The sequence below is a fragment of the Podarcis gaigeae genome (genome assembly GCF_964106915.1).
Source record: "Podarcis gaigeae genome assembly, chromosome: 7".
In the NCBI taxonomy this organism is placed as follows: domain Eukaryota; kingdom Metazoa; phylum Chordata; class Lepidosauria; order Squamata; family Lacertidae; genus Podarcis; species Podarcis gaigeae.
In genome coordinates this window covers 16203447-16226542 of record NC_139683.1, presented here as the reverse complement: position 1 = coordinate 16226542, position 23096 = coordinate 16203447, and the positions used below count along the sequence as shown (strand labels likewise).

The 23096-nt window shown below is 44.2% G+C and overlaps 1 protein-coding gene across 1 annotated transcript; it reads right to left on the bottom strand.

The window, feature by feature from the left end:
- Nucleotides 1–232: 232 nt before the first annotated feature.
- Nucleotides 233–14899, bottom strand: TNFRSF11B (TNF receptor superfamily member 11b). Its single transcript, XM_083749294.1, has 5 exons — nucleotides 14843–14899; nucleotides 10395–10764; nucleotides 4448–4645; nucleotides 2642–2866; nucleotides 233–2419 (listed from the first exon to the last, which is right to left on the bottom strand). Exons 1-5 carry the CDS (start codon nucleotides 14870–14872, stop codon nucleotides 2031–2033), a joined length of 1212 nt encoding a protein of 403 aa, XP_083605420.1. The 5' UTR covers nucleotides 14873–14899; the 3' UTR covers nucleotides 233–2030.
- Nucleotides 14900–23096: the final 8197 nt, after the last annotated feature.

Sequence of the window (23096 nt, the reverse complement as noted above, 5' to 3'; positions counted from 1 at the left end):
GCAGCCACCCAAATGCTTGAGGGAAATCCACAAACAGGATAGGAACACAAGGTTACTCACCCTTCCTGTGGTTTCCAACAACTGGTATTCGGAAGGATTTTTAATTGAGTTTAGGGGAAAGATGGTTGGTGTGTGTGTGTGTTAGAGCAGCCTTTCTCAACCTGTGGGTCCCCAGTTGTTGTTGAACTACAACTCCCATCACCCCTAGCTAGCAAGGCCAGAGCTCAGGGATGATGGGAGTTGTAGTCCAACAACATCTGGGGACCCACAGGTTGAGAACCGCTGGATTAGAGGTTGGGAAGGGAGGGTTTTTTGGGGGGCAGGGAGGCTAATGTGGAGCTGCCACTTGAAGAGGGAGCTGAAAAGCTCTTGTGCGTGAGTCAAGCAGCGCCTCACACTGCTTCGGATCCTGCTCTGTACTAGAGATAGAGGTGTTCCTGAGAAATAATCTGAAACTCGAGCTCTGTGTAGGCACTGGGGAAAAAGGCACGAGGCCGCAAACTGGGGTGGGTACATTGGCGCTGCAAACACAGGCCTTTGCTTCTTGCATTTGTGTGTTGAGTGTGAAGGCCTGAAGGAGAACTGGGTTCGAATCTTGGACAACCCTAGTTCCCAGTGCCGGGGAGGACCCTACTAAGCATGTTCAACAGGACATACTTAAGAGTTCCTATCGGGGGTTCTTGCTCACCATGCAAAGGCCAGGAGTGAAGGGGATGTTGGCATGGGCGTGAACATTGGCCCTGCATCAGCTACAACGGGGGTCAACCTGAAGATGATGTGGACTACAGCTCCCATCATCCCTGATGCTGTGCTTGATGGGGTGATGGGAACGTACTGTATTTTTCGCTCCATAAGACACACTTTTTTCTTCCTAAAAGGTAAAGGGAAATGTCTGTGTGTCTTATGGAGCGAATGTGTGGTCCCTGGAGCTGAATTGCTCAGGGGCGAAAAGCAGATTATGTTTGTTTTTTTTTGAAAGCAAAAAACTGCTCCAGCTAAGGAAAAGACACTAAGGCAAACAAGAGGGAAGGGAGTGTTGAAAGGAAGCAGCTGTTCGGCAAGCGATCGGGGAGGGAGATAAGGGACACTAGAGATAAAGGAGGCTGCCTGGGAGGGAGGACGTAAAAGCCCATAGATCCTCAGGATTTTTGCATTGGGTCACCCCAAATTCACCATCAGATCACATAGCACGTCCATGGCTACAGCCTGCACCAAAAGAATCACGCACCCACTGTTGTGTAGGGCAACAATAACGCAAAAACGTGGATCCACATGGATTCTCAGGATTTTTGCATTGGGCTACCCCAAACTCACCGTCAAATCACATGTCTGTGGCCCCAGCATGAACCACAAAAATCATACATCCACTGTTTTGTTCAGAATATTTTTTTTCTTGTTTTCCTCCTCTAAAAACTAGGTGCGACTTATGGTCAGGTGCGTCTTATGGAGTGAAAAATAAGGTAGTTTGAAGCATTTGCAGTGTACCAGTCTGGCTAGCCTTGCCCTGCTCAGTTGGTGCCCTCAAACACTCTTTTGAGCATCTGCGTAAGAACTATGTTGGGGGAGCGAGCGGACGAGCAGCTGCCCCCAGGAAATGACACCCTTGTTCCCCACCCCACCCCACAGATTCACCATATGGGATGATGCGGCGCTGACCTCTCAGCAAGCGGGTCATCTGTTTCTACCCTTAATCTCAAACTGTGGCCATTCAAGTTAATAAATATGTACAACATTCTAGAGTTCAGTGAATATAAATAGCAAATATTTGTTCTGGTATTTCTCTGCACATCTGTTTGATTCCACTGGAAATCTTGGACGTCCTAAGATTCCAGATCAGGAGCTTAATGTAACAACAACAAAAATATTATTATTATTTTAAAATGATCTAGGATAGCTCTGAGCTATCCCAGTCAGATGTATAAATATAAATAAGCATAATATAGAAACACATTCCCCCTCCCAATCCACATACAAAAATGTAATCGTTATTGCTAGCAGCAAGTGGAGTATGAAATATTGGATAGCTAAAACTATGCGCGCCTCACTTTCACCAAATGGATCTGGTTTCCGAGCATTTCTAAGAAAAGCTTCTGGTATAATTTGTACATCGAGAGGCTGTGGAGGAACTTGACCACCTTCCGGAGGCCTTGGATCGTCGTCTTGGGGAAATGGTATGTTTTCAAATGCTTCAGCCCATACGTCAAGCCCTTGATGGTGTCTTGGTCTCTATTTTTTACTCTCCACAAGCTGAGAAGCTTGAGAATCGACTCGGAAGTTTTGCACAGCCTCAGAATGCGGTCGATTTCTTCCTTCCCCACTTTCTTCCCTGGCAAGTTTTCCATCAGGATGCTGAGCTGCTCAAAGGTGATGTTGAGGTGGCCAATGTGTTTTGAGACACTGTTTTCACAGTGGTCGATGCCTGCGGAAGACAAATAGAGAAGCTGGTTTATTTCATGGACTAACGGGATCCTAGAGTTGGAAGGGAGCCGAACCCTCTGCAATACAGGAATCTCAGCCAAAGCATCCATGACAGATGGCCATCCAACCTCTGCTTAAAAACCTCCAAGGAAGAAGAGTTCATAAATAAATGTGAGCTTGCTCAGTGTATGCATACACCGCTCTGCTTGTATAATGATCTTACCTTGCTTAATGTTCTTGACCGCAGTGTGGCCATTGTTCTGCTCCTTCCATAATTTCAGTAACTGAAAGGTCTGTTCCTGAGGACTGTGCCTTTGTTTGAGCCTTTCTGTAGTTTCTGTGTTGACCTTTATACCTGGCAGACTATCCCTTAGCATGTTCAGCCAGTTGGGTGTGAGTTTTGTTGGAACGGCAAACCTGAAGAATGCTTCCTCACATAAGGTCACATCTAAAGAAAAAGAAGAAGAAGCGTGTTGATCTTTCAAAGTCTGTCTGGTCTGGATCAGCCATCCAAACATTGCACCTGGGCCCTTTCGAAAAGTATAAAAAATTCCAGTATTGCTCTACCAAGGCTGCAGTCTTCTGCATGCTTACTTGGATGTAAGCCCTATTGAACACAATGAAAATTGCTTCCTGAGTAAATAAGCCTGGATTCTGTGAAACTACATTTTGACCTGTGTTATTTATTCATTAAATTTATATGCTACTTTTCCCTCTAAGGACCTCAAGGTGGCGTAAATGGTTCCCTCTTTCCTCATTTAATCCCCACAACAACCCTGTGAGGTAGACTCGAGTGAGAGATGGTCCATAGCTGTCAACTTTTCCCTTTTCTTGTGAGGAATCCTATTCGGAATAAGGGAATTTCCCTTAAAAAAAGGGAAACATTGACAGCTATGATGGCGACTGGCCCAAGGGCACCCAGTGAGCTTCATGGCATGGGGAGATTTGAACCCTGGTCTTTCCCTGGTCCTGGTCCAACACTCTCATTAGTCTGCATAGAATCTTGGGGGTGCACCCCCAAGCTTGTGGCTTCATTCTGTAGAAAAAGACTGCCCAAGCGGCCCAAAACTTTCTCTTTGTTAAGTTAATGGTTCTCACGGTCAGGTGTGTCTTTGCATGACTAAAGAGTACAAGCGACTGGTTGCTATGGAAACTACCAGCTGGAGGTACTTTCCAGAGTTGAGTCAAGCAACGCCTAGGGGGCCCAAAGATTCCCTACCATAAGCTAATGAAGTGCTTTCAGAAGTGTCACTCTGAATGAGGAGCAGAGTTGCTACACTAGCTTCACAGCCGGTGGATTGCTGTTGTTTACCAGAAAGGATGAGCGAGGCGAAAAGAGAATTAGACAAATTCATGGAGAAGAGGGCTTTTGATGGCTACTAGGCATGATGGCTATGATCTGCCTCAACAGTTGGAGGTAGCCATGCTTCTGATTATCAGTTGCTGGTATTCAACATAAGTAGGGGAGTCCTCTTTTGCTCAGGCCCTGTTTGGGGGTTTCTTACAGGCATTGGAACAGGGACACAGGTGGCACTGTGGGTTAAACCACAGAGCCTAGGACTTGCCGATCAGAAGGTCGGCGGTTCAAATCCCTGCGATGGGGTGAGCTCCTGTTGCTCGGTCCCGCGACTGGACCTAATGGTCAGGGGTCCCTTTACCTTTACAGGTATTGGGCTGGCCACTGTGGGAACAGGATGTTGGACTAGATGGGCTGTTGGTGGGATTCAGCAGCCTCTTCTTATGTTCTTATGGTGGTGGGAAGGTTGGTGCAGTGCAAACACACTGGCAGAATCAATCCAGTGTTCCTGCCAGCGTGTTTGCACCATTCCAACTTCAGCTCTTCTGCATTCGCTCGGGCTAAGCAATGGTGACCCACCTGATGGGCAGGTCGTGTAGCACTTCTGCCCCCACCCAGCAAGCTACATAGAGAACAACTTCTATTTCATATCAGTCAGCTGAAAACTATTCGTTGCTTTGAAGCACAAAACTTAACTAATAGAAATACAACAACTGGTAAACTGGCACGTACCGATTCCACACTTCTGATCTGATCTGTCGCTTTTTTCTCCCTGGCAAACATTGTCACGTGTGGCGTCTCCCTTGCGCACCATTTTGAGACCCAGCGCACTGCAGTTGGTGTGCTTTTGACAAGCTTCCTTGGATGACGTTTCATTGGAGAAATAGCCTTCTGGGCATCTCTCGCAAACAGTGTCACTTTCAGGGGTACCTTGGGACAAAAGAAAGAGACAATAAATACGCTTGGCAATCACTTTGTATACAGCACTTCAGGGGCTTCTTATATATATGGTGAAAGGCAGCATGAAAGACTGAGCAGAAAAGCAATCAGATAAGTGTCTGATTTGTGTGTTCCCAAAGATTCTCTTTCAAAGGGGGAAGCTCGTTTCCCAGGACAGCTTCACCAACTAATGTTTTAAATCTCATCTGCTTTGTTTTTGTAAATGGCACATTCAGAAGTCTCACAAGGGACAGTGCATGCCCCAAGGCACTGAGCCACTTTCAAACGTAGGTGGAAGACAGCATTATTTGCCAAAACGTACTTCCTAATGTTAGAAAGTTCTTCCTAATGTGACTTCTGCATGTCTAAAGCTCCCTACATATTTAAAACTAGCCCATTAGGCAGTTTTTAAATGGGGAGTATTCAGATATGGAATCTGGACAAGCAAAAGGTTCACATGGAACTTGGTTGGTGCAACAGGACACCACATGCTGTGGGCAGGCACCACCTTAGTTAAATGAACATGGGACTGGTGGGGAGCAGCAAAAAATAAACCCCAGAAATCCAACTCTGATACTCCAGAGCTGGTTCAAAGTCAACTCCGCTCAGACAGTCGGGAAAAGTTCCTTGGCTACTAGGTTTGATTCCTATGGACCAGCCCAGCATATACCTGCCCTGAAGCCCCACCACATCAACACACAATGAGCTGCCATTTTATATTTCCCACAGTGACCCAGAGGAGGGCCGGCTCAAGACATTTCAGCACCTAAGGCACCCCCTCTCCAGTGAAGAATGGGCGAGTGAAGATCTGAGTCAGGAGCAAGGATAGGAGGTGGGCTGCCAAGGAGGAGGCAAGGTCAGGGCTGGCCCAAGTGTGAGGTGAGGTGAGGCGACCACCTTGGGATCCACAGGGTTAAAAGATCCAGCCTGCAAGGAATGCAGTGGCAGCAGCAGCTATGGTGCACTCCCCGGAGTCCAGATCTTCTGCCCCTGCCAGGGAGGGCACCAAGATATGGGTGGTATTTTTGCCCAAGGTCTTCTCAAACCTGGAGCAGAGCTGGCATTGCCCATGGACGATGGCATTTCTTTTCACCAGCTTTGAAGGAATTCTTTCACCAGAGCACCGAAACCAGTGCATTGGATAACTCAATGAAATGCCTTCTTTCCCTTAAAATCTGGCTTGTCATGCTCACATTCGATGTGGCATGCCAGCCATGTGTTATAACCTGCTGGGTGGCTTAATAAACCCAGCCTGTGCAGGCAATCTGGATTTAACTCAAATGAAGGGTTTATCAAACACCTGATGGTCTGTGGTTCGTGGCTGCAAATTGGACAGGGCTGATTTAAGCCCCTTCTGAGTGGCTTCCCATTCCGACATAAATGGCGATAGAATTAAAACAGGTGTTGCATTTTTCAAATCAAGCTGGCATTTTCTGCCTCTCCTATGTAAATGAAAGCTCTTGCTTGCACTTAGTTGATATAGATTTGAGCTAGAGTATGAAAATTAGAGTTCTGTAGGTAAATTATGCTGCTGGATAGACTTAAATGAGTTTCCAAAGATTTTAAAGGTAAGGAATAGGTCAGGAATGTGACACAGTGAAGAATATGCATCGATTCTCCTCTTTGGGCCTGGCTGGATTATTGTATGTGCCCTAAAAATACGATGCTAATATTTAATAAAAAATAATTCTAAAGAATGCATATTTGATTAAACTGCTGTTGTAAAGCAATCAACACAGAAGGTGTTATATACGGGTGAAAATATTTTTAGGATCCTGGAGAGCAAGAAAGTTGGGGTTCTGTCCTTTACTAAAAGATCTACAATGATGAATTAAATGTGCAGTTAGGGAGCAAATGCTGTCATGGTTATTAAGATGCATAGCTTCTCACAGAAAAGCAAGAATTGTGATCCATCCATATTCAACGCAACAGAAACTCTAGGAGTATATCACCTTGATTGCCAGTAAATTTCTAGCCTTCAATTCTAGTGTTCACTTTTAAGCTCATAAAGAGCATGGGTTGAGTGGTCCCTGTGTGAGTTACCCTCTGTTCTATATTTCTTTGACAATGGTTATGTGCAGGAGCTAGCAGCAGGGCCTTTTCAGAACTGGCCCCACTTCTGTGGAATTTCTATGTCAGGGTATTTCACAGCATTAGTCTGAATGCAGTCAATGGGTTGCATTCAATCTTCCAGGAATGGATCTAATGTTTGCATACTGCTTCCTTCCTATGCTCCTTCCTTCCACTCTTCAACTGAATGGCTTAACACATTAATTCCTGGTTTGATCAAACCATAGTTTCCTGTTACATCCAGGCTGGCAGATTATGGTTTCAGCAAGGCCTTTGAACTAGAATTGCTTACTAGAACAAAACCAGTTTGTAATCCTGGAATGGAGGGACTGCTTAAATAACAGCCTGAAGTTTTTTTGCACAACAGCAAACAATGGATTGATCAAACCACACATGAGGGGGAGGGGAGATCAGATGTACACGGGTCTCTTTCCCAGTCCCCAAAAATGAATGAATGTATTTTGGAAGAATGCATTACATGAGCTCATGTAAATATTTTTATATTTCCTGTTTGGCATGCTTAAAGCATTCAATCCAATGTCTAAAATGTAGCTGTAGTTTAAAGTACAATTTATGAGGATTTTCACACCTCTGGGCATGCTGGAAGCCACTTTATATGCAGCTAGCTAAAATTTTTGCAGTAAAAGAAATATATTAAAAACCCACACTTTGCATCTGGAGCTGAAATGAATTAGGAGACTGGTTTTCACTCCTCCTTAGCTTCACAAAATGATGAAACTAGTATGTGCCGGGCCATTGTCAAGCAGATCCATAAAGTTTCTGCATATCTTTTTGTTGTCGTTTCTAGACAAGGATTCCTTTAGTCTTTATTTTCTAGATAGTGCTCTTTGGTGGCAGTATTAATTTCCATCAATAAAGAACATGTGACCTCTTTTATCTCATAGAATCATAGAGTTGGAAGAGACCACAAGGGCCATCGAGTCCAACCCCCTGCCAAGCAGGAAACACCATCAGAGCACTCCTGACATATGGTTGTCAAGCCTCTGCTTAAAGACCTCCAAAGAAGGAGACTCCACCACACTCCTTGGCAGCAAATTCCACTGTCGAACAGCTCTTACTATCAGGGAAGTTCTTCCTAATGTTTAGGTGGAATCTTTTTTCTTGTAGTTTGGATCCATTGCTCCGTGTCTGCTTCTCTGGAGCAGCAGAAAACAACCTTTCTCCATCCTCTATGTGACATCCTTTTATATATTTGAACATGGCTATCATATCACCCCTTAACCTCTTCTTCTCCAGGCTAAACATGCCTAGCTCCCTTAGCCGTTCCCCACTCCTGTCTCCCCCCCACTCCTGAGAATTACTGGCTGTGTGTGTGTGTGTGTGTGTGTGTGTGCATGCTTTTCTAGGAGTATCTATTTGCGACATTGGTAATTAATTACTGCCACACATTTGTGATGACTTTTGCTATTACACTAATATTGTTATAATTACTCTCTGGGTGCTATATCAGTCCGCACTTCTGCTGTTTGTCAAGGCGCACAGAGGCTTGAAGCAGCACTCTTCCCCCATGAAAAATGTTATTAGTTATAACCCATAAATACTGCATCCCAGATAATGTCCCTGTGAATGAGGTCAATCCATCATGTTTCTCATTAGAAGACAATTTGCTGGTGCCATTAAATTACCCATTACAGTAAGAGCAGAACATTTTGCTACTGTGAGCAACATCACTTTTGGCAGCAGTCCAGCAAGATGTTTAGGAGGACAACGGCTGTTTTTCACAGGCACTGCAATAAATTTGCAATCCTTGCATTGCCTCTGGGTGTATTCGAAAGTTGAAAGCTATGCAAGGGTCTCTGTGTGAGAGCTACACAGTTGTGTGTGTGTGTTGGTTTTGTAGTTGCACCCAGCAGCAAAACCAGGATGCTTTGGAAAATGTTGACTAGGCTGCCATGCACAGCTGTTGGGATACATTTGCCTTGCAATCCATGCAGGCAATTTCATAACTGTGAACCAGGGATATGGGACTTGAGGCACATCTGGTCTGCAGCTCTTATCATCCCTGACTATCAGCTGGGGCTAATGCAGAGTTCAAGTCCAACAACACCTGGAAGGCCACAGGTTCGCTATGTAAGCCAGCCTTGCAAAAATAAAAAATAAAAAGTCCTCTAAAGTTAACAAACTACCAACCCCCAACCCACCTGCTGTCATTCCAAAAAGCTGTAAAGGAGCGCAAGCCAAGATGCCTTACTCTTTGCATCGTTGAGTCAGCATGACTCCATGCACCAGTGTCCTCTTAGGGCAAGGAAGGAAAGAAGAAGATGCCGATTTGCATGGAATCCTCATAGGCTGATTCATATGCAAAGCTGCAAATTTAGAATGGGTAACTGCAATTTAAATAGCAAGGCAAGGCAACTTGGTGTTAGGGTTCTTGCCGTTTGCAACAGGATTTGAACGGACAGAGGACTCCTTTAAAGAGGAGGCTGTTCTCTGAAAAGCAAGACATACACAGCCCTCATATACATCTACTTGACTGCTTTGATCTGGGGAACGGGCACTGTTTACAGGTGCCGCAGATTTGTTCTGCATTTGTGTGAAACTGACCTATTCATGTTGCATGCAGCACATGAACACTGGAACTCCCTGCCTATTGACACCTTTGATTTTCAGTTCCTGCTAAAGTCAGTTTTGTTCAGGCAAGCCTATCCAGGCATGTGGATGAAAGCCTGCGTGCGTTTTAATCTGTTTTTATCTTAACTGTTAGTTTTAATTCTATTTTGAGTTTGTTAAATACTTGTTTGTAAGTTGTCCTTTTATTCTTTTCTCTTTTTTGGTAAGCAGCTTATAGGTTCTATTTGCAATCAAATGGTACATGCATCTTGTCTAATAAATAAAACCATACAGTTGTTGCCCCAGGCTTGGACCCTTAAACTGAGCAAGTTGTCTGTGAGCGAAAGTGTTTCAGCCTCTCTGTATCCTGACCCTGCTGTCTGTCTCAGACTGCATTCATCTTCCTCTGGCACTCAGGATCCTTGTTGGCATGCTCCGGATCCTGACCGCCAACCAGATTATACCACACTGACACTGACTCCTATGCACCCCAACAGGAGTTTAGCATGGCTAAAGGTGCCCCTTTGTTTGAACCTCACAGCGACTCTGTAGATCAGGTTGAGAGACTGGGACTAGCCTAAGGTCACCCAGTAAGTTTCACGGCCAAGCAGGAATTTCAATCCAACTCTCCCTCCTCCAACACAGGCTTTCACTAGTTGATCTCCCTTATATATAATGCTAGTGATCTGTGGTGCACTGAAGATCCTGGGGGGTGGGGGGGTGGGTGGAAGCACATGCAAGAATCCACTGTTTCCCAGTACAGTGGTACCTCGGGTTAAGTACTTAATTCGTTCCGGAGGTCCGTTCTTAACCTGAAGCTGTTCTTAACGTGAAGCACCACTTTAGCTAATGGGGCCTCCTGCTGCCGCCGCACGATTTCTGTTCTCATCCTGAAGCAAAGTTCTTGACCCGAGGTACTGTTTCTGGGTTAGCGGAGTCTGTAACCTGAAGCATCTGTAACCTGAAGAGTCTGTAACCCGAGGTACCACTGTATACCAAAGGGTGTGTGTGTAATCTTCCTGGTCTGGTTTCCTGGAGGAGTTTCTTCCTCACCCCAGGCGAACAGGCACAAGGCCATCTCTGGGAAACAGGCACATACCTTTCTCAGCAACACCATATCCCGGCGGACATGCTGTGTGCTTCAAGCAGAATTCCAGTTCGAGGTACCGCCCTTCGATGCACTCGCAAACACGGTTCTGGGTGCTGCTGCATTCGACTTTCTCGTATTGCAGCTCCTTGCACACCACGTTGCAGTACTGGCACTCATCGTTGTTGTTCCATTCGTCTGCGTAGAACTGATCCGGGCAGGGGGCACACTTGGTCTCCGACGAAGTCGTGCAGTGCTGCTCGACGTAGGTTCCGGGGGGACACTGGTCACACAATATCTGACGGGAGGTTTCCGGGTCGTAATGGAGGTACTTTGGGGGAAGGTCCTCCTGGACAGTCCATTTCACAGATATGTCCAACAACTAGCAGAAGAGACACAACACAGTGTTTTAGGTTACCGGGTTGGCAACCCACTGGTGGTATAGCTGTTGCTATTTACATTTCTCAGAGGCATTGCCCTTAAAGCAGGTAACAGACAGGTATCAAGAGACAGGGGGACACCACTAAAAAGGCCCTGCCCCTTGTTGCCACCCTCCAAACACCCCTCAGAGAGGGAACTTGGAGAGGGTCCCCTTGTTTTGAGGGCAAATGTAGGGAAACTTTGAATGATGCAGTTTTGTTTGTGTGTGCCATCTGGAAATCAGCCAAACAGTGAAGGACGTGCAACAAGGCAGAGATTCATGAGGGACAGGAAGCGGGCATCTTAGAAATGCTCATATACAGTACAGAATCCTTCACATAACCTTCAACTTCCTTTCTTAACATTAATGATGAAATAATTTTCTGCCATAGCAACTTACAGCACTGTTAAATGGCCTGTAAATGTCTTAACAAACATTGTGATGTTGTTGCAAAGTTCTGGTTAAAAAACCTACAGTTTTCATGTTTCCAAAAATATCCCAGGATCAACAGGGGGTTTATTGTCCCTCCCTCACCCCCCATACAGAGAAAAGGATTTTGAAAGGGAAAATGACATTATATTGATTTCCTTTTCTATTGGATCTTTCACACCATTCTCCAAATGGAAGTCAAATGACATTTGAGCTCCACCCACTCGTGTGAAATAAATGTGGATTTGGATGACAATTGCAAAGACAGCCAAAGCTCCTACAGGCATCTTTCCCTTCAATCACAGCCTTGTGAAAGTAAAGAAACTAGTTTTTCAGCATACAAAAACATTATTATATGTCTTGGCTTTGGGGTTTCACGCAGACCACAGAAGAATGTTTGGATTTACTGAAAGAAACAAATAAAGCAGCCTCTGTTTTGCATCACAAACACATCCTGGGGTCTCCTTTGCCTTTGAAAAGGACTGTCAAAGTCTGGATGGGATCCAAAGTCAAAACTCTAAACTCTGCAATTCACTGATTCAGGTAGGTAGCCGTGTTGGCCTGACACAGTCAAAATATATATAAAAAAAATTAAAAATTGTCCAGTGGTACCTTAGAGACCAACTAAGTTTGTTCTTAGTATAAGCTTTCGTGTGCAAGAAGCGTGCATGCACATGAAAACTTATACCAAGAACAATCTTAGTTGGTCTCTAAGGTTTTCCCAGTAGTGATGTATGGAAGTGAGAGCTGGACCATAAAGAAGGCTGATTGCCGAAGAGTTGATACTTTTGAATTATGGTGCTGGAGGAGACTCTTGAGAGTCCCATGGACTGCAAGAAGATCAAACCTCTCCTTTCTTAAGGAAATCAGCCCTGGTTGCTCACTGGAAGGACAGATCCTGAAGCTGAGGCTCCAATCCTTTGGCCACCTCATGAGAAGAGAAGACTCCCTGGAAAAGACCCTGATGTTGGGAAAGATGGAGGGCACAAGGAGAAGGGGACGACAGAGGATGAGATGGTTGGACAGTGTTCTTGAAGCTACCAGCATGAGTTTGACCAGACTGCGGGAGGCAGTGGAAGACAGGAGTGTCTGGCGTGCTCTGGTCCATGGGGTCACGAAGAGTCGGAGACAACTAAACGACTAAACAGCAACAACAACAACAAGGTGCTAATTTTCCAACAAGGTGCGTCTTGCTATTCAAGTGCAACTGGAGCCCAAGATCCATTGGGCCACCAATGTTTTTCCAGCAATGGGAGACCAGTGAGATCTCAGAAGCAGGATATACAGGGCAATAGTCCTTGCCCCTGTTTGTTTGTATCCAGGATCTAGTTTCCTGATATCTGTGGCTTCTAAACCTGGATCTATTTTTCACCTGGGTTTTTGCCTTCCCCTTTCCATGCCAGCATGTTACCGAAAACCCATGAGGGGACAGAAGCCCACCCCAAACCAGTGACCCACTGGCTCCTTGCTGGAAAGTGACATTTTCCCCTTCCCTGAGGGTTTATGTCTTTCCTGGGGGTTTTATGCCATTTTCCCGCCACCTTTTCCCTATGCAAGTCAATGGAGAGAGGTATTTATCTGAGGGAGAAAATGCTGTGCACCTGAAAACCTGTTGTGGGGAAGCTAATCCCCATCAAGACTGTTGGGGTAACGTGTTTCTTGCTGGGAGATGGATACTGCCCTCACTTTTTCTAAGAAACCATGATCTTTTTTCCTCACACACCCCAATTCCTAATGTACCCACCCCAAAACAGTTCTCTTTGCAGGGGAACCACTGCAGCTGTCAATCTGAAATCTGTCAGGAATCATCCCCTCAATCAGAAGAGATGTCCCTGTGAAAGGGATACACACACACACACACACAATTTATGTCATTTGATCTGCTAACAAGAATTGTATTTAAGATGACTTTAAATCCTAACATCATTCTAATAATGAATTCAGTTTATGCAAACTACTGGATTGTTGATTTCTGTTCTTCTTTTCCTATTGAGTATACTGTTCTTGTTTTTAATGGGGCACAATCCACTGAGAAATGGGGCTTATGCAGGGGAACATACCCAGTGGGCTGAGTCCCATTTTTAAGAAGCAGAAAATCCCTTTGTCCTAAGTGTTTTTATATGATTGGCAATAATAACTCACTGAATACATGATCTACTGAATGCTCACATGAAGCAAAGTTGACAGATAACAGGAAGCATTCAAAGTTATCTGATCAGCTGTTGCTCCACATTGCACCACTTCTAGGTAACATCAAACATCACTTGGGTTGATTAGTCACCAGGTAAACTATTCTCAGCTATGAGATCACTTTTAAAATGTATTTGTAGGGTTGTAATCGGTGCTTATCACACTCAGAGAAGACCCCTGATGTTGATGGACACAATTCACTTAGGTCTATTGATTTCCATGGGTTTACTCAGATTATAACCTACTTGACTGCTGCCCATAGATTTTGGATTCTTAGCTTTCCCAGAGTGGGGCATAAATAAATGTCTCCTTAATGTACATCTGAGAAAGGCTAAAGTGGAGAAAAGGGTAAAGGAGATTGCAAAAATAACAGACATTCCAACCCATTGATTTTGAGGCACACTTGGCAGTGTCAATATTCAGTGGATCTCCTTACGAGTGAAGGAGCTGTCCCATTCTCTTTAACAGACATCTCCACACATGCAATGGGAGCCAGTAAGAGACATTTGCCCAGTTGAAGAGAAGAAGAGTTTGGACTTGATATCCTGCTTTATCACTACTCTAGGAAGTCTCAAAGCAGCTAACATTCTCCTCTCCCTTCCTCCCCCACAACAAACACTCTGTGAGGTGAGTGGGGCTGAGAGACTTCAGAGAGGTGTGACTGGCCCAAGGTCACCCAGCAGCTGCATGTGGAGGAGCGGGGAATCAAACCCGGTTCACCAGATTACAAGTCTACCACTCTTAACCACTACACCACACTGGTTGGGCACAGAAGATCCACAAACTGTGACCATTTGCACCAGGAGAACTGGTGGCCGAGCAGAAATTGCAATGCTCCAGAGATCCTTCTCCATACAATCATTTTATGGGAAGATTCCAGGGATTGTACCTTAAACCTACTGCTCTGTCTGCCACCAGTACCTGTTCCACATCTAGCTACTGCCCTTAGACCATCAGAGCACCACGATAGATAATCCAGTGCTCTCTGCCTATGTAAACCCCATATATCCATACATTTGTGCAATATATAAAATTAAACATGGTATCTGACAAACCAGTCCAGTCTCACCGATTTGCTCCTGTTCTATCCAGCCCTCCTCTCCACAGACTGTCCTGACAATATTAAACAGATTCGTAACATCTGCAGTGGCCTAAGGAGGGGCAGAACTAGGAGATTTACCGTAGATGGCACCTATTTCTTGAAAACGCAGCATATTAATTCCTTCCTCTACCCCCTACCCCAGAAGCCAGGAATGTCTCATCCCTTGTTAAAACTGTGCAGCCCACTACGATTTGAAAGCTAGCACGCTTACTGAAAGACCTGAAGAGGAAAAGTCAGCCAGCGGAGAACAGAGAATGATATCAACGCTCTGATCGTGTCAGTTCCAAAGCAATCGTCAGTCTCTGGGCAAGGACTTACCACAAGTGTGCAGCACAGGAACTTGTTCATTGTGGTTGCTTTCAAACCCTCAGGGATCTGGGAAAGCAATCAGGCAGTTAGGGAGCGCTCTGGTCTCGTAGCAGCTTGCAAACAGTGGCCCAGCACATTAAAAGCTCGTTTATATATATATCTGCAGCCCCATGCAACAGGAAACCCTGGCTCAGCTTTGAATACTCATTCCCTCCCCACGAGCAATTTCTTTTTGATTTTTTTTGTTTAAAAAGGAACCTGTCGATGATTTCATGCAACTCCTTTCAGTGGTATTTAACCACAAGCTGGAAAAAAAAAAGGAGGGAGTGTCAGGATCCGGGCACAGCGATGGGTTAACTAATTACTGTCTGGCAGTCACCGCCTCTGCTGTGTTACTGCCCACCCCTTTTCTGGGCAAAGAGGGGGTGTCCAAAACAGACTCACCTCCAGGACAGCAAGGGGCGAGTTATTCACAGCCTGGCTGCTCTAGAAACAAAAGTATAAAAATATCCTGCTGCAACCAGCTCATCCTTAAGGTGTCTTCCCTTTTTGGTAGTAAAGGGGTTTGTTTTTTTTTGCTTCCGATGCCCTGAACTAGAGCTGAAACGAGCAATCCTTCTCACTTTGTGATACATGGTTTTACACTTTATCTCCTGATCCAGTTGACAATGCTATGAAGGTCCATATTTTTATTGATGCATTCAAGACATTTTTTTCAATTATGTTTGACCCTGCCTTAAACCCTGTAAGGTAGCCCATTCTTAGTCCTACAGTACAAATGGGAAAAGAGGGTTAAGACAGCTATAGCAGATGTTCTTTGGAATTAAGTATTTTTGTTTGGCTCATGTGTCTTATTTCTTTGAAATCGTCAGAATAGAAATATCATTTCAAAATGATGATGGGTAGGAACATATCAGGGAAGCTGTCTTATACCATCAGACCACTGGTCCATGTAGCTTGGTATATCCAACTCTGAATGGCAGCAGCTACTTAAGAGTTTCTGCAAGGGGACATTCTTGTCCTACCTGAAGATGACAGAGATTAAACTTTCCTTTTAAACCTTTAACACTTTCAGCATATAAAGCAGATGTTCTACAACTGAGCTATAGTCTTTCTTTCTTCTGCTGAAATTGTCCCCCAGAGCTGATTCAGGATGAATGTCCTATTCTCATCTCCCCCTTGGCCGTGTTTCCCTCCCCATTCACAAGGCTGAGAAATTAAGCTCACAATTTCAGCTAGGGATTAATGTAAATGTTGAGATAAACTACTGCATTAGATTCGTCTATCAGTGTTTAAATTTGTTCCTTCACAAAATAACATAGACACGAACCAACTGTGGAAGATGGAAACTGTTTGAAAGTGGAATTTACAGACCTCCTCCAAACAAATGTACAGTTATCTGTCCCGTGATGTGGTTCGGGGGTTAGTGGGTTTGGGGAAGGTTCAATCTGAACTGGAGAAAAGCACGTATTGGCTAGTGCCCATGTTAATACCAACACTCCTCTACACAGCGAAGCCTGAGAGCAGTTTTGCAAGTGTTTCGAAAACGTAAATGCATGTTTTGTTTTGGGTTGTTTTTTTTAAAAAAAAAATAATAACCCAAGGTGGATAAGCAAATATTCACAAAGAAATGTGTTACTTAAAAAAGAACTTGCGGACAGCTCTCTCGATGCAGAAAGGCTAACATACCACTTCAGCATGGGAAGAAACTTGCCAATTCAACTTTCATCTTGCTACTATGACTGCAAGCACAGATTGAAGTAAAATGAACGCACTGTGACCACAAGGCTTCACAACAAGTCAGGCAGTGGGGGGGGGGGGGGGAGAGGGGGGAGAGGTGTTCCTCAGACTCTCTGTCACTGATTATTTATAACTCAGAAATTCTTCTCCTGCCCCCCCCCCGCTCTGAGTTGGTTCAAATGACCATTCACAAAAGGCAAATGATTCATATGGCCACCTTGACTCCAGCCTTGCTTTTTTAAAAAAAATATTTTTATTAGGAAATTCAACAAGACATTTTATTTTAAAAAATCATCCTTAATTCCCCCTCCCCTCCCCATAAAGCACCCCCCCCAGACTTCCCTCAGCTCCTCTCTCTGGTTTAACAACAACTGTTATTCTCTGCATGTTACAAAATTGTATAGATCCTTAATTTATCTAACTGGCTATTATCAATAAAAAGTTTGTGAGTGTTTATTCAAAACCTGCCAAGGAGTCCAGTTCATTTTGTTGTTTCTTTAAGTACTTTGTAAAAGCTTCCCATTCTCACAGTTGTCCTTATCACATAGTTTGTGTGTCAGTTTCGCCAATTCCGCGTAGTCCATCAGTTTCCCTTGCCACAGTTCTTTAGTCGGGATTTCTTCATTCTTCCATTCCTGTGCTATTAGGACTCTTGCCGCCGTTGTCGCATACATGGAAATGTTTTTCAGTTTCCTTGCTAATAAGGTGGAACAAAACATTGCTTGTAGGCCTGTGATTCTTTAAAGGGGCTGTTTTCATTTTATTTTATTTTTGCAATATGCAGCTATTGAGGCTACAATTTGAAAGCGATCTCCAGTGTGAGGTGTGTGTGTGTTTGTGCATGCATGTGTGTGTGTGTGGGTGGGGGGAAATGCCTTCTCTACTCTCACCTCTTGTGCAATTTTCCTGCTGAAGATCCTCCTCCTGCTGTTTTTACTCCCCAGCCCCATAAGAGGGGGGTGGGGGAAATATACAGGATCCCATATCTATTCCCCACTGGATGGCGTGGTTGTGGGGCAGCCTGGAAGGATTTTCCTTGGGGAAACAACCTGAGGGGAAAGGTCACAAAACCTCTCATTCCTGTCCTCTCCTTCCAAACTCCTTCTACGGGCTGAATTTCCAGAAAACAACAACAAGGACGCCTAAAAAGAATCACCAAGCTACACAGAACATGCAGTTCCGTCCTAAGACTTCAAACGTCATTGCTAGCTCACCTGACCACATATACCTAGGTTAGTCATTTGTGGCTAACGGATGAAAGGGAAAAAATAAGTAACTTTCTTCCAGGTTACAAAAGTGTCTTGTCTGGCTTCCCAGAGGTCTGATCATATTTGCCATGACCAACCTGGTGTGCAGCTATTGACAACTCTGCTTATCATTATCATCACCATCATATCTAACCCAGACCTCTCTTTCCTTGGAAGATCACTAGCACGCATACTTGCTTCCGGCAGGAACCTTGGTTTTGGGATTCGCACCAGTTTAATGCTTTGAATTTGCTTTGACTTTCAGCTTTGATTCATTCACTTCTGTTAAAATCAAAGCAGGGCATTTTCTTCGCTGCTCTCTGGTCCCAACAGCAAACACCTGACCACAACCACAGGTTCCGTAAACATCTTACATAAATCCCTGGATTCATAAACACCGATTCGCAAATAATGAAGCGACGGTAGTTTCTGCAACATAAAGTTTTGACAGGGAAATGCTCTTGCCTCACCAAACTTAGCCCCCTGCATCCAAACTGACCGAAGGAGGGCAAGTCTCAGGAGGATGAGGGCGAAGAGGAGAAATATCATATCACCACATGTGGCCATGGCTATCCCAGGTGACTCAAAGGTAGGGATGGAGGGGGGAGTTTGGCTCAGTTAATATTTTTAAGGCGAACCTACCTAATTTGCACTCTCTGAAACACTTCATGAACCAAAATACAGCAATCCTTTGACATCCACATGCAAAATTTTGAATTTTGCAACGTTGTTCTCCAGCAAAGTAATGTGTTCAGAAATGTGTGTACTAGGTATTCAAATAACAACAACAACAACAACAACAACAACAACAACAACAACAACAACAACAACAATAATAATAATAATAATATTTATATCCCGCCCTTCCCAGCTGAAGCCGGGCTCAGAGCAGCAGCAACAATAAAGGTAACACAGCATTCTAAAATCAATTCATTCTTAAATCAATTCAATTCAATTTAATGGCAACCATTGGGCATATAAATGCATATACTTGTGAAAAGAACATAAGTGTGTTATGTTGCAATTTTTTGCAAATTTGGCAAAACTGCATGCAAAAATACATACCGGTATATTAGTAGAAATTTGCACTGAAATACGAATGAGGACTTCTTTCCCCCCAAACTAATGTGCAGATTAATTCTGCTGGGAAAATCCAAAGCCTACATGGGCAAAAAGGCTGTCAATGGCTACTAGCCATGATGGCTATGCTCTGCCTCCATGGTCAGTTATGCTTCTGAATACTAGTTGCTGGAAACTACAGGAGGGGAAAGGTTTCTTGTGCTTGAGTGTCAGGGCTGGTTCAGCTGCAGCTCAGCAGGTCAGAGATTGGCAATAAAGTTGATACAATACAAACAGAGAAACCTGCCAGAACTGATGATCGGGGCCTCCCACTTCCGCCCAATTCTCCTCCCCATCCGGCTGTTTCCCATGCAGTCTTACCTCCCCCCCCCCACTGGGGGGGCCTGCGCTCTCTGTGCTTGTTGCTCTGCTACATGGAAAAGTCTCTGAGAACTTGGAGACAAGGGAGGAGGGGAGCTGAATACAGTAGGATTGGCAGGCTCCTGTGAATCCTAACCCTAACCCTAACCCTAACCTTCCCCTCTTCTTCAGCTGCCTGTCCTACGTCTGCAGTGCTTTCTGCCTCTTCTTCCTCTCTCTCACTTAATCCTGTTGTTTGTTCAGCATCCAACCATTCTGCCTCCCCCCTTCATCCTCTGACCTGCCTTTCATGTCCCAACACCACTCCCCTGGATCTCAGCCTTCCTCTTTTGAGGCTCCTCCGGGGTTTCTCTGGCAGGAGCCCCCCACCAGTCCACCCAGTCTCTGGCACCGGGTCCTGCTTGTTGGTTTCCCACAGGCATCCAGTTAGCCTCTGTGAGAACAGGATACTGGACTTGACAAGCCCTTGGCAGACTCTTCTTATGTTCTATTTAACTGCCCATCCGAAGCCCTGCTGGGCTCTCAGCAGCAAGAGATAAGTGAGGTCAGCAGAGCTCTTGCTCTTGCACTCCTCCAGGCGTCTGAGTTTTATTCCCCTTTGTTAAACACTTTCCCTCCTACTGGGGACAATCAGAAGGAAATTCACAGGGCCAGCTTCTGAGAACATACTACAAAGGCCAACTGCTGAATTGCCTGGGCTGTAAGCATTCAACAGAGCTAGGTGCACAGCTGTACAGTGGTACCTTGGGTTAAGTACTTAATTCATTCCGGAGGTCCGTTCTTAACCTGAAACCGTTCTTAACCTGAAGCACCACTTTAGCTAATGGGGCCTCCTGCTGCCACCGCACCACTGGAGCACGATTTCTGTTCTCATCCTGAAGCAAGGTTCTTAACCTGAAGCACCATTTCTGGATTAGTGGAGTCTGTAACCTGAAGCATATGTAACCTGAGGTACCACTGTAATGCCTTCTCAAAAGGGAAGAGACCCAGGTTGCTGAAGAAGTTAGATTTTATTTTTTGTTTTACTGGAAATATAAGAATGCTGCTTATTTTATCATTTTGTAAAAGCAGAAGAATCGTTCTAGAAGTCAGCGCATGAGCCTATCTTGGCACAGGGCCACCACCCAAGTCTTCTTTTGGACTGTGCAGACGTTGTCAGTTTTTGAAAGAAAAACTGTCACGTTTGGCTTTGTGATGCAAGATACTAATCAGGCCCGGGCACTGTCAAAAACACGAAGGATTATGGATAACTCAGTCACTGCCAAAGGCAACCTCTTCCCTTTGGGTTGTGCATTGTAGTGCCTCAGTAATCATTTTGGGTGATCTAGCAGGTGTTTAAGCCATAGATTGTACTTGCATTTGCCATTCTACTTATCGGAATGGGTGATGGAAGGCCTTTGTTATGGATTTCCTACCAGATTTCTGTGAGCAGGCCTGTGTAGTTTACAGACATCACTTGTGTCTGTAAATAATTTTTTTAATTATTTCATATAATGTATATGGTGGTACCTCGGGTTAAGTACTTAATTCGTTCCAGAGGTCCGTTCTTAACCTGAAACTGTTCTTAACCTGAAGCTAATGGGGCCTCCTGCTGCTGCTGCGCTGCCAGAGCATGATTTCTGTTCTTATCCTGAAGCAAAGTTCTTAACCTGAAGCACTATTTCTGGGTTAGCGGAGTCTGTAACCTGAAGCGTATGTAACCCGAGGTACCACTGTACACCGCTCGATTGCAGAAAAAAACATCAAAGCGGTTTCTGAAGGAAACGATAAAACAATACCATTATGTCTACAAAACTGACCCCTGCTGAAATCCCTCATGACTCAGAGAGAATCTGAGTTTTTGGAGGGTGTGTGAAGGACAGCCACCTATAGGGTTGCCATAGTTTGAAGAGCAGAAAAAGAGGACACATTTGCCAACTTTTAGCTATGGATTACTATGACCATGAAAAAAAGATGATGTGTCCTGGAAAAAACCAGGACCTGTTTCCTGGGAAGCCTACTTCACATTCTCGGCAAATAAAATGACCTGCATGGAATCTTACTGCCATGTTATCTATGGAGCAGAAAAAGCAGCCTCTCTGGGTCACACGCTGAGAGACATCATCTAAAAACTATAAGCAGTCTCTTCTGCCAAAGTTTCATGAAACATGAATCAGGCATTGTTGGTTACACCCTGAAACCACCCAGTGCACAGTTTCGGGGTGTGAGGAACTTGAATTAACAATGTAGCTGGTGTGTAAGAAGTTATTGGAAGTTTGAGAAATAGGAACAGATGCTTCTCTAGCTTGGTCTAGCAGGAATCCCACACGAATGTAGGGGCAGTGCTACCAGAAAATGAAACAGTTATTAACATTCACTACCATTTACTGGAATAATACATTTAGGTTGCCTCCAGACTGTCAGCATTTTACAGGAGGGATCCATATTGGAAATTTAGGTTTGCACAATTAGAGTGGATTTTAAAGTGCAACAAATCCACTTTAAATATTTAGAACTTTTTGTGCTTCAGAAAGTGATGGGGGAATGCACTGAAAAATGTGGGGCTTCAGTTACATTTGAAATTTTATTTATGTTTTAAGTTAACTTTTTTGAATGCTTCTACGACTGAATTTTTTTAAAAAAGATTATTATTATTTTAAAAAAGAAAGAAATGAATGTGGGATGGATGAATGAATGAATGATTAATGGGAAGACACAGATAAACAACCTGCAAGTGAATTGGGATGAATTCAGTGTGAATGTTCATTGTCGTGTAACCTCCCAGTGAGCAAATCAGAGCTAATGCTCAATAAAGACCAGGCATAGTTTAACCTCAGTGTAAGCTTTGTGCAAGAAAATCAGGGTGAATACAGACTGTCTGTATGAGTTCTTCAAATCATCTCCCTTTTCTCACAATGGCTAGAACTACCCTGACAACCCCAGGTGTCCTCTGAACAGCTTTGCAATTGAGGTTTGAAATGACAATCGTTTAAGTGGAATATGATAGCAAAGCAGTAGCAGACCAGGGCTGCAAACAATTTCCAAGTAGCAGAGCAGGAAAGAGTAAGGGATGCAGCCACAGGTGGGGATGTGGAGGATGACGGCACCAAATGCTCTACACTGCCCCAAAGGGACTAAATGCCTGAGTAAATAAAAACTGTAATTGCAAGGGACAAATCTACAAGGAGAGGGCATTCCATCACGTGACTCCAGGGTGGTTTACAAAAGAATACAGTGGTGCCTTAGTTCTCAAATGCCTTGGTACTCAAACAACTTGGAACCCAAACACTGCAAACCCGGAAGTAAGTGTTCCGGTTTGCAAACTTTTTTCGGAAGCTGAACGGAGAGCTTCCGTTTTGAGTGCCACACTTCCATTTTGAGTGTTAGGCTGAGGTCTTTCTGTTTTTGCTATTTATTTTCCTTTTTTGTTTTTGTGGCTTTTTTGTTTTGTTTTTTTGTGACTGTGTGGAACCTAGTTCAGCTACTGATTGATTGATTGCGCAACTGCAGTACATTGTTTATTGCTTTCATTTTATAGATCAGTGGTCTCGTTAGATAGTAAAATTCATGTTAAATTGCCGTTTTAGGGGATGTTTTTAAGAGTCTGGAATGAATTAATCTATTTTGCATTACTTTCTATGGGAAAGTGCGCCTTGGTTTTGGAACGCTTTGGTTTTGGAACGGACTTTTGGAACAGATTGAGTTTGAGAACCAAGGTACCACTGTACAAAGGACGCAGTACAGTAAGAACGTAATGATCGCAACATTATAAATGTTTTTGACTAGCTTCTTATCTATGTAAAATCAAGCAAAATTTATATAAAATAAAAAAGCAGCAGAGTTACCAGTACTGAAGA

Coding starts and splice junctions, on each gene's coding strand:
- TNFRSF11B (XM_083749294.1), bottom strand. CDS start 14,872: ATGAACAAGTTCCTGTGCTGCACACTTGTG. Junction 2,867..4,447: donor AGATCAGAAGTGTGGAATCG/GTACGTGCCAGT, acceptor CTTTTTCTTTAG/ATGTGACCTTATGTGAGGAA. Junction 2,420..2,641: donor GGTCAAGAACATTAAGCAAG/GTAAGATCATTA, acceptor TGTCTTCCGCAG/GCATCGACCACTGTGAAAAC.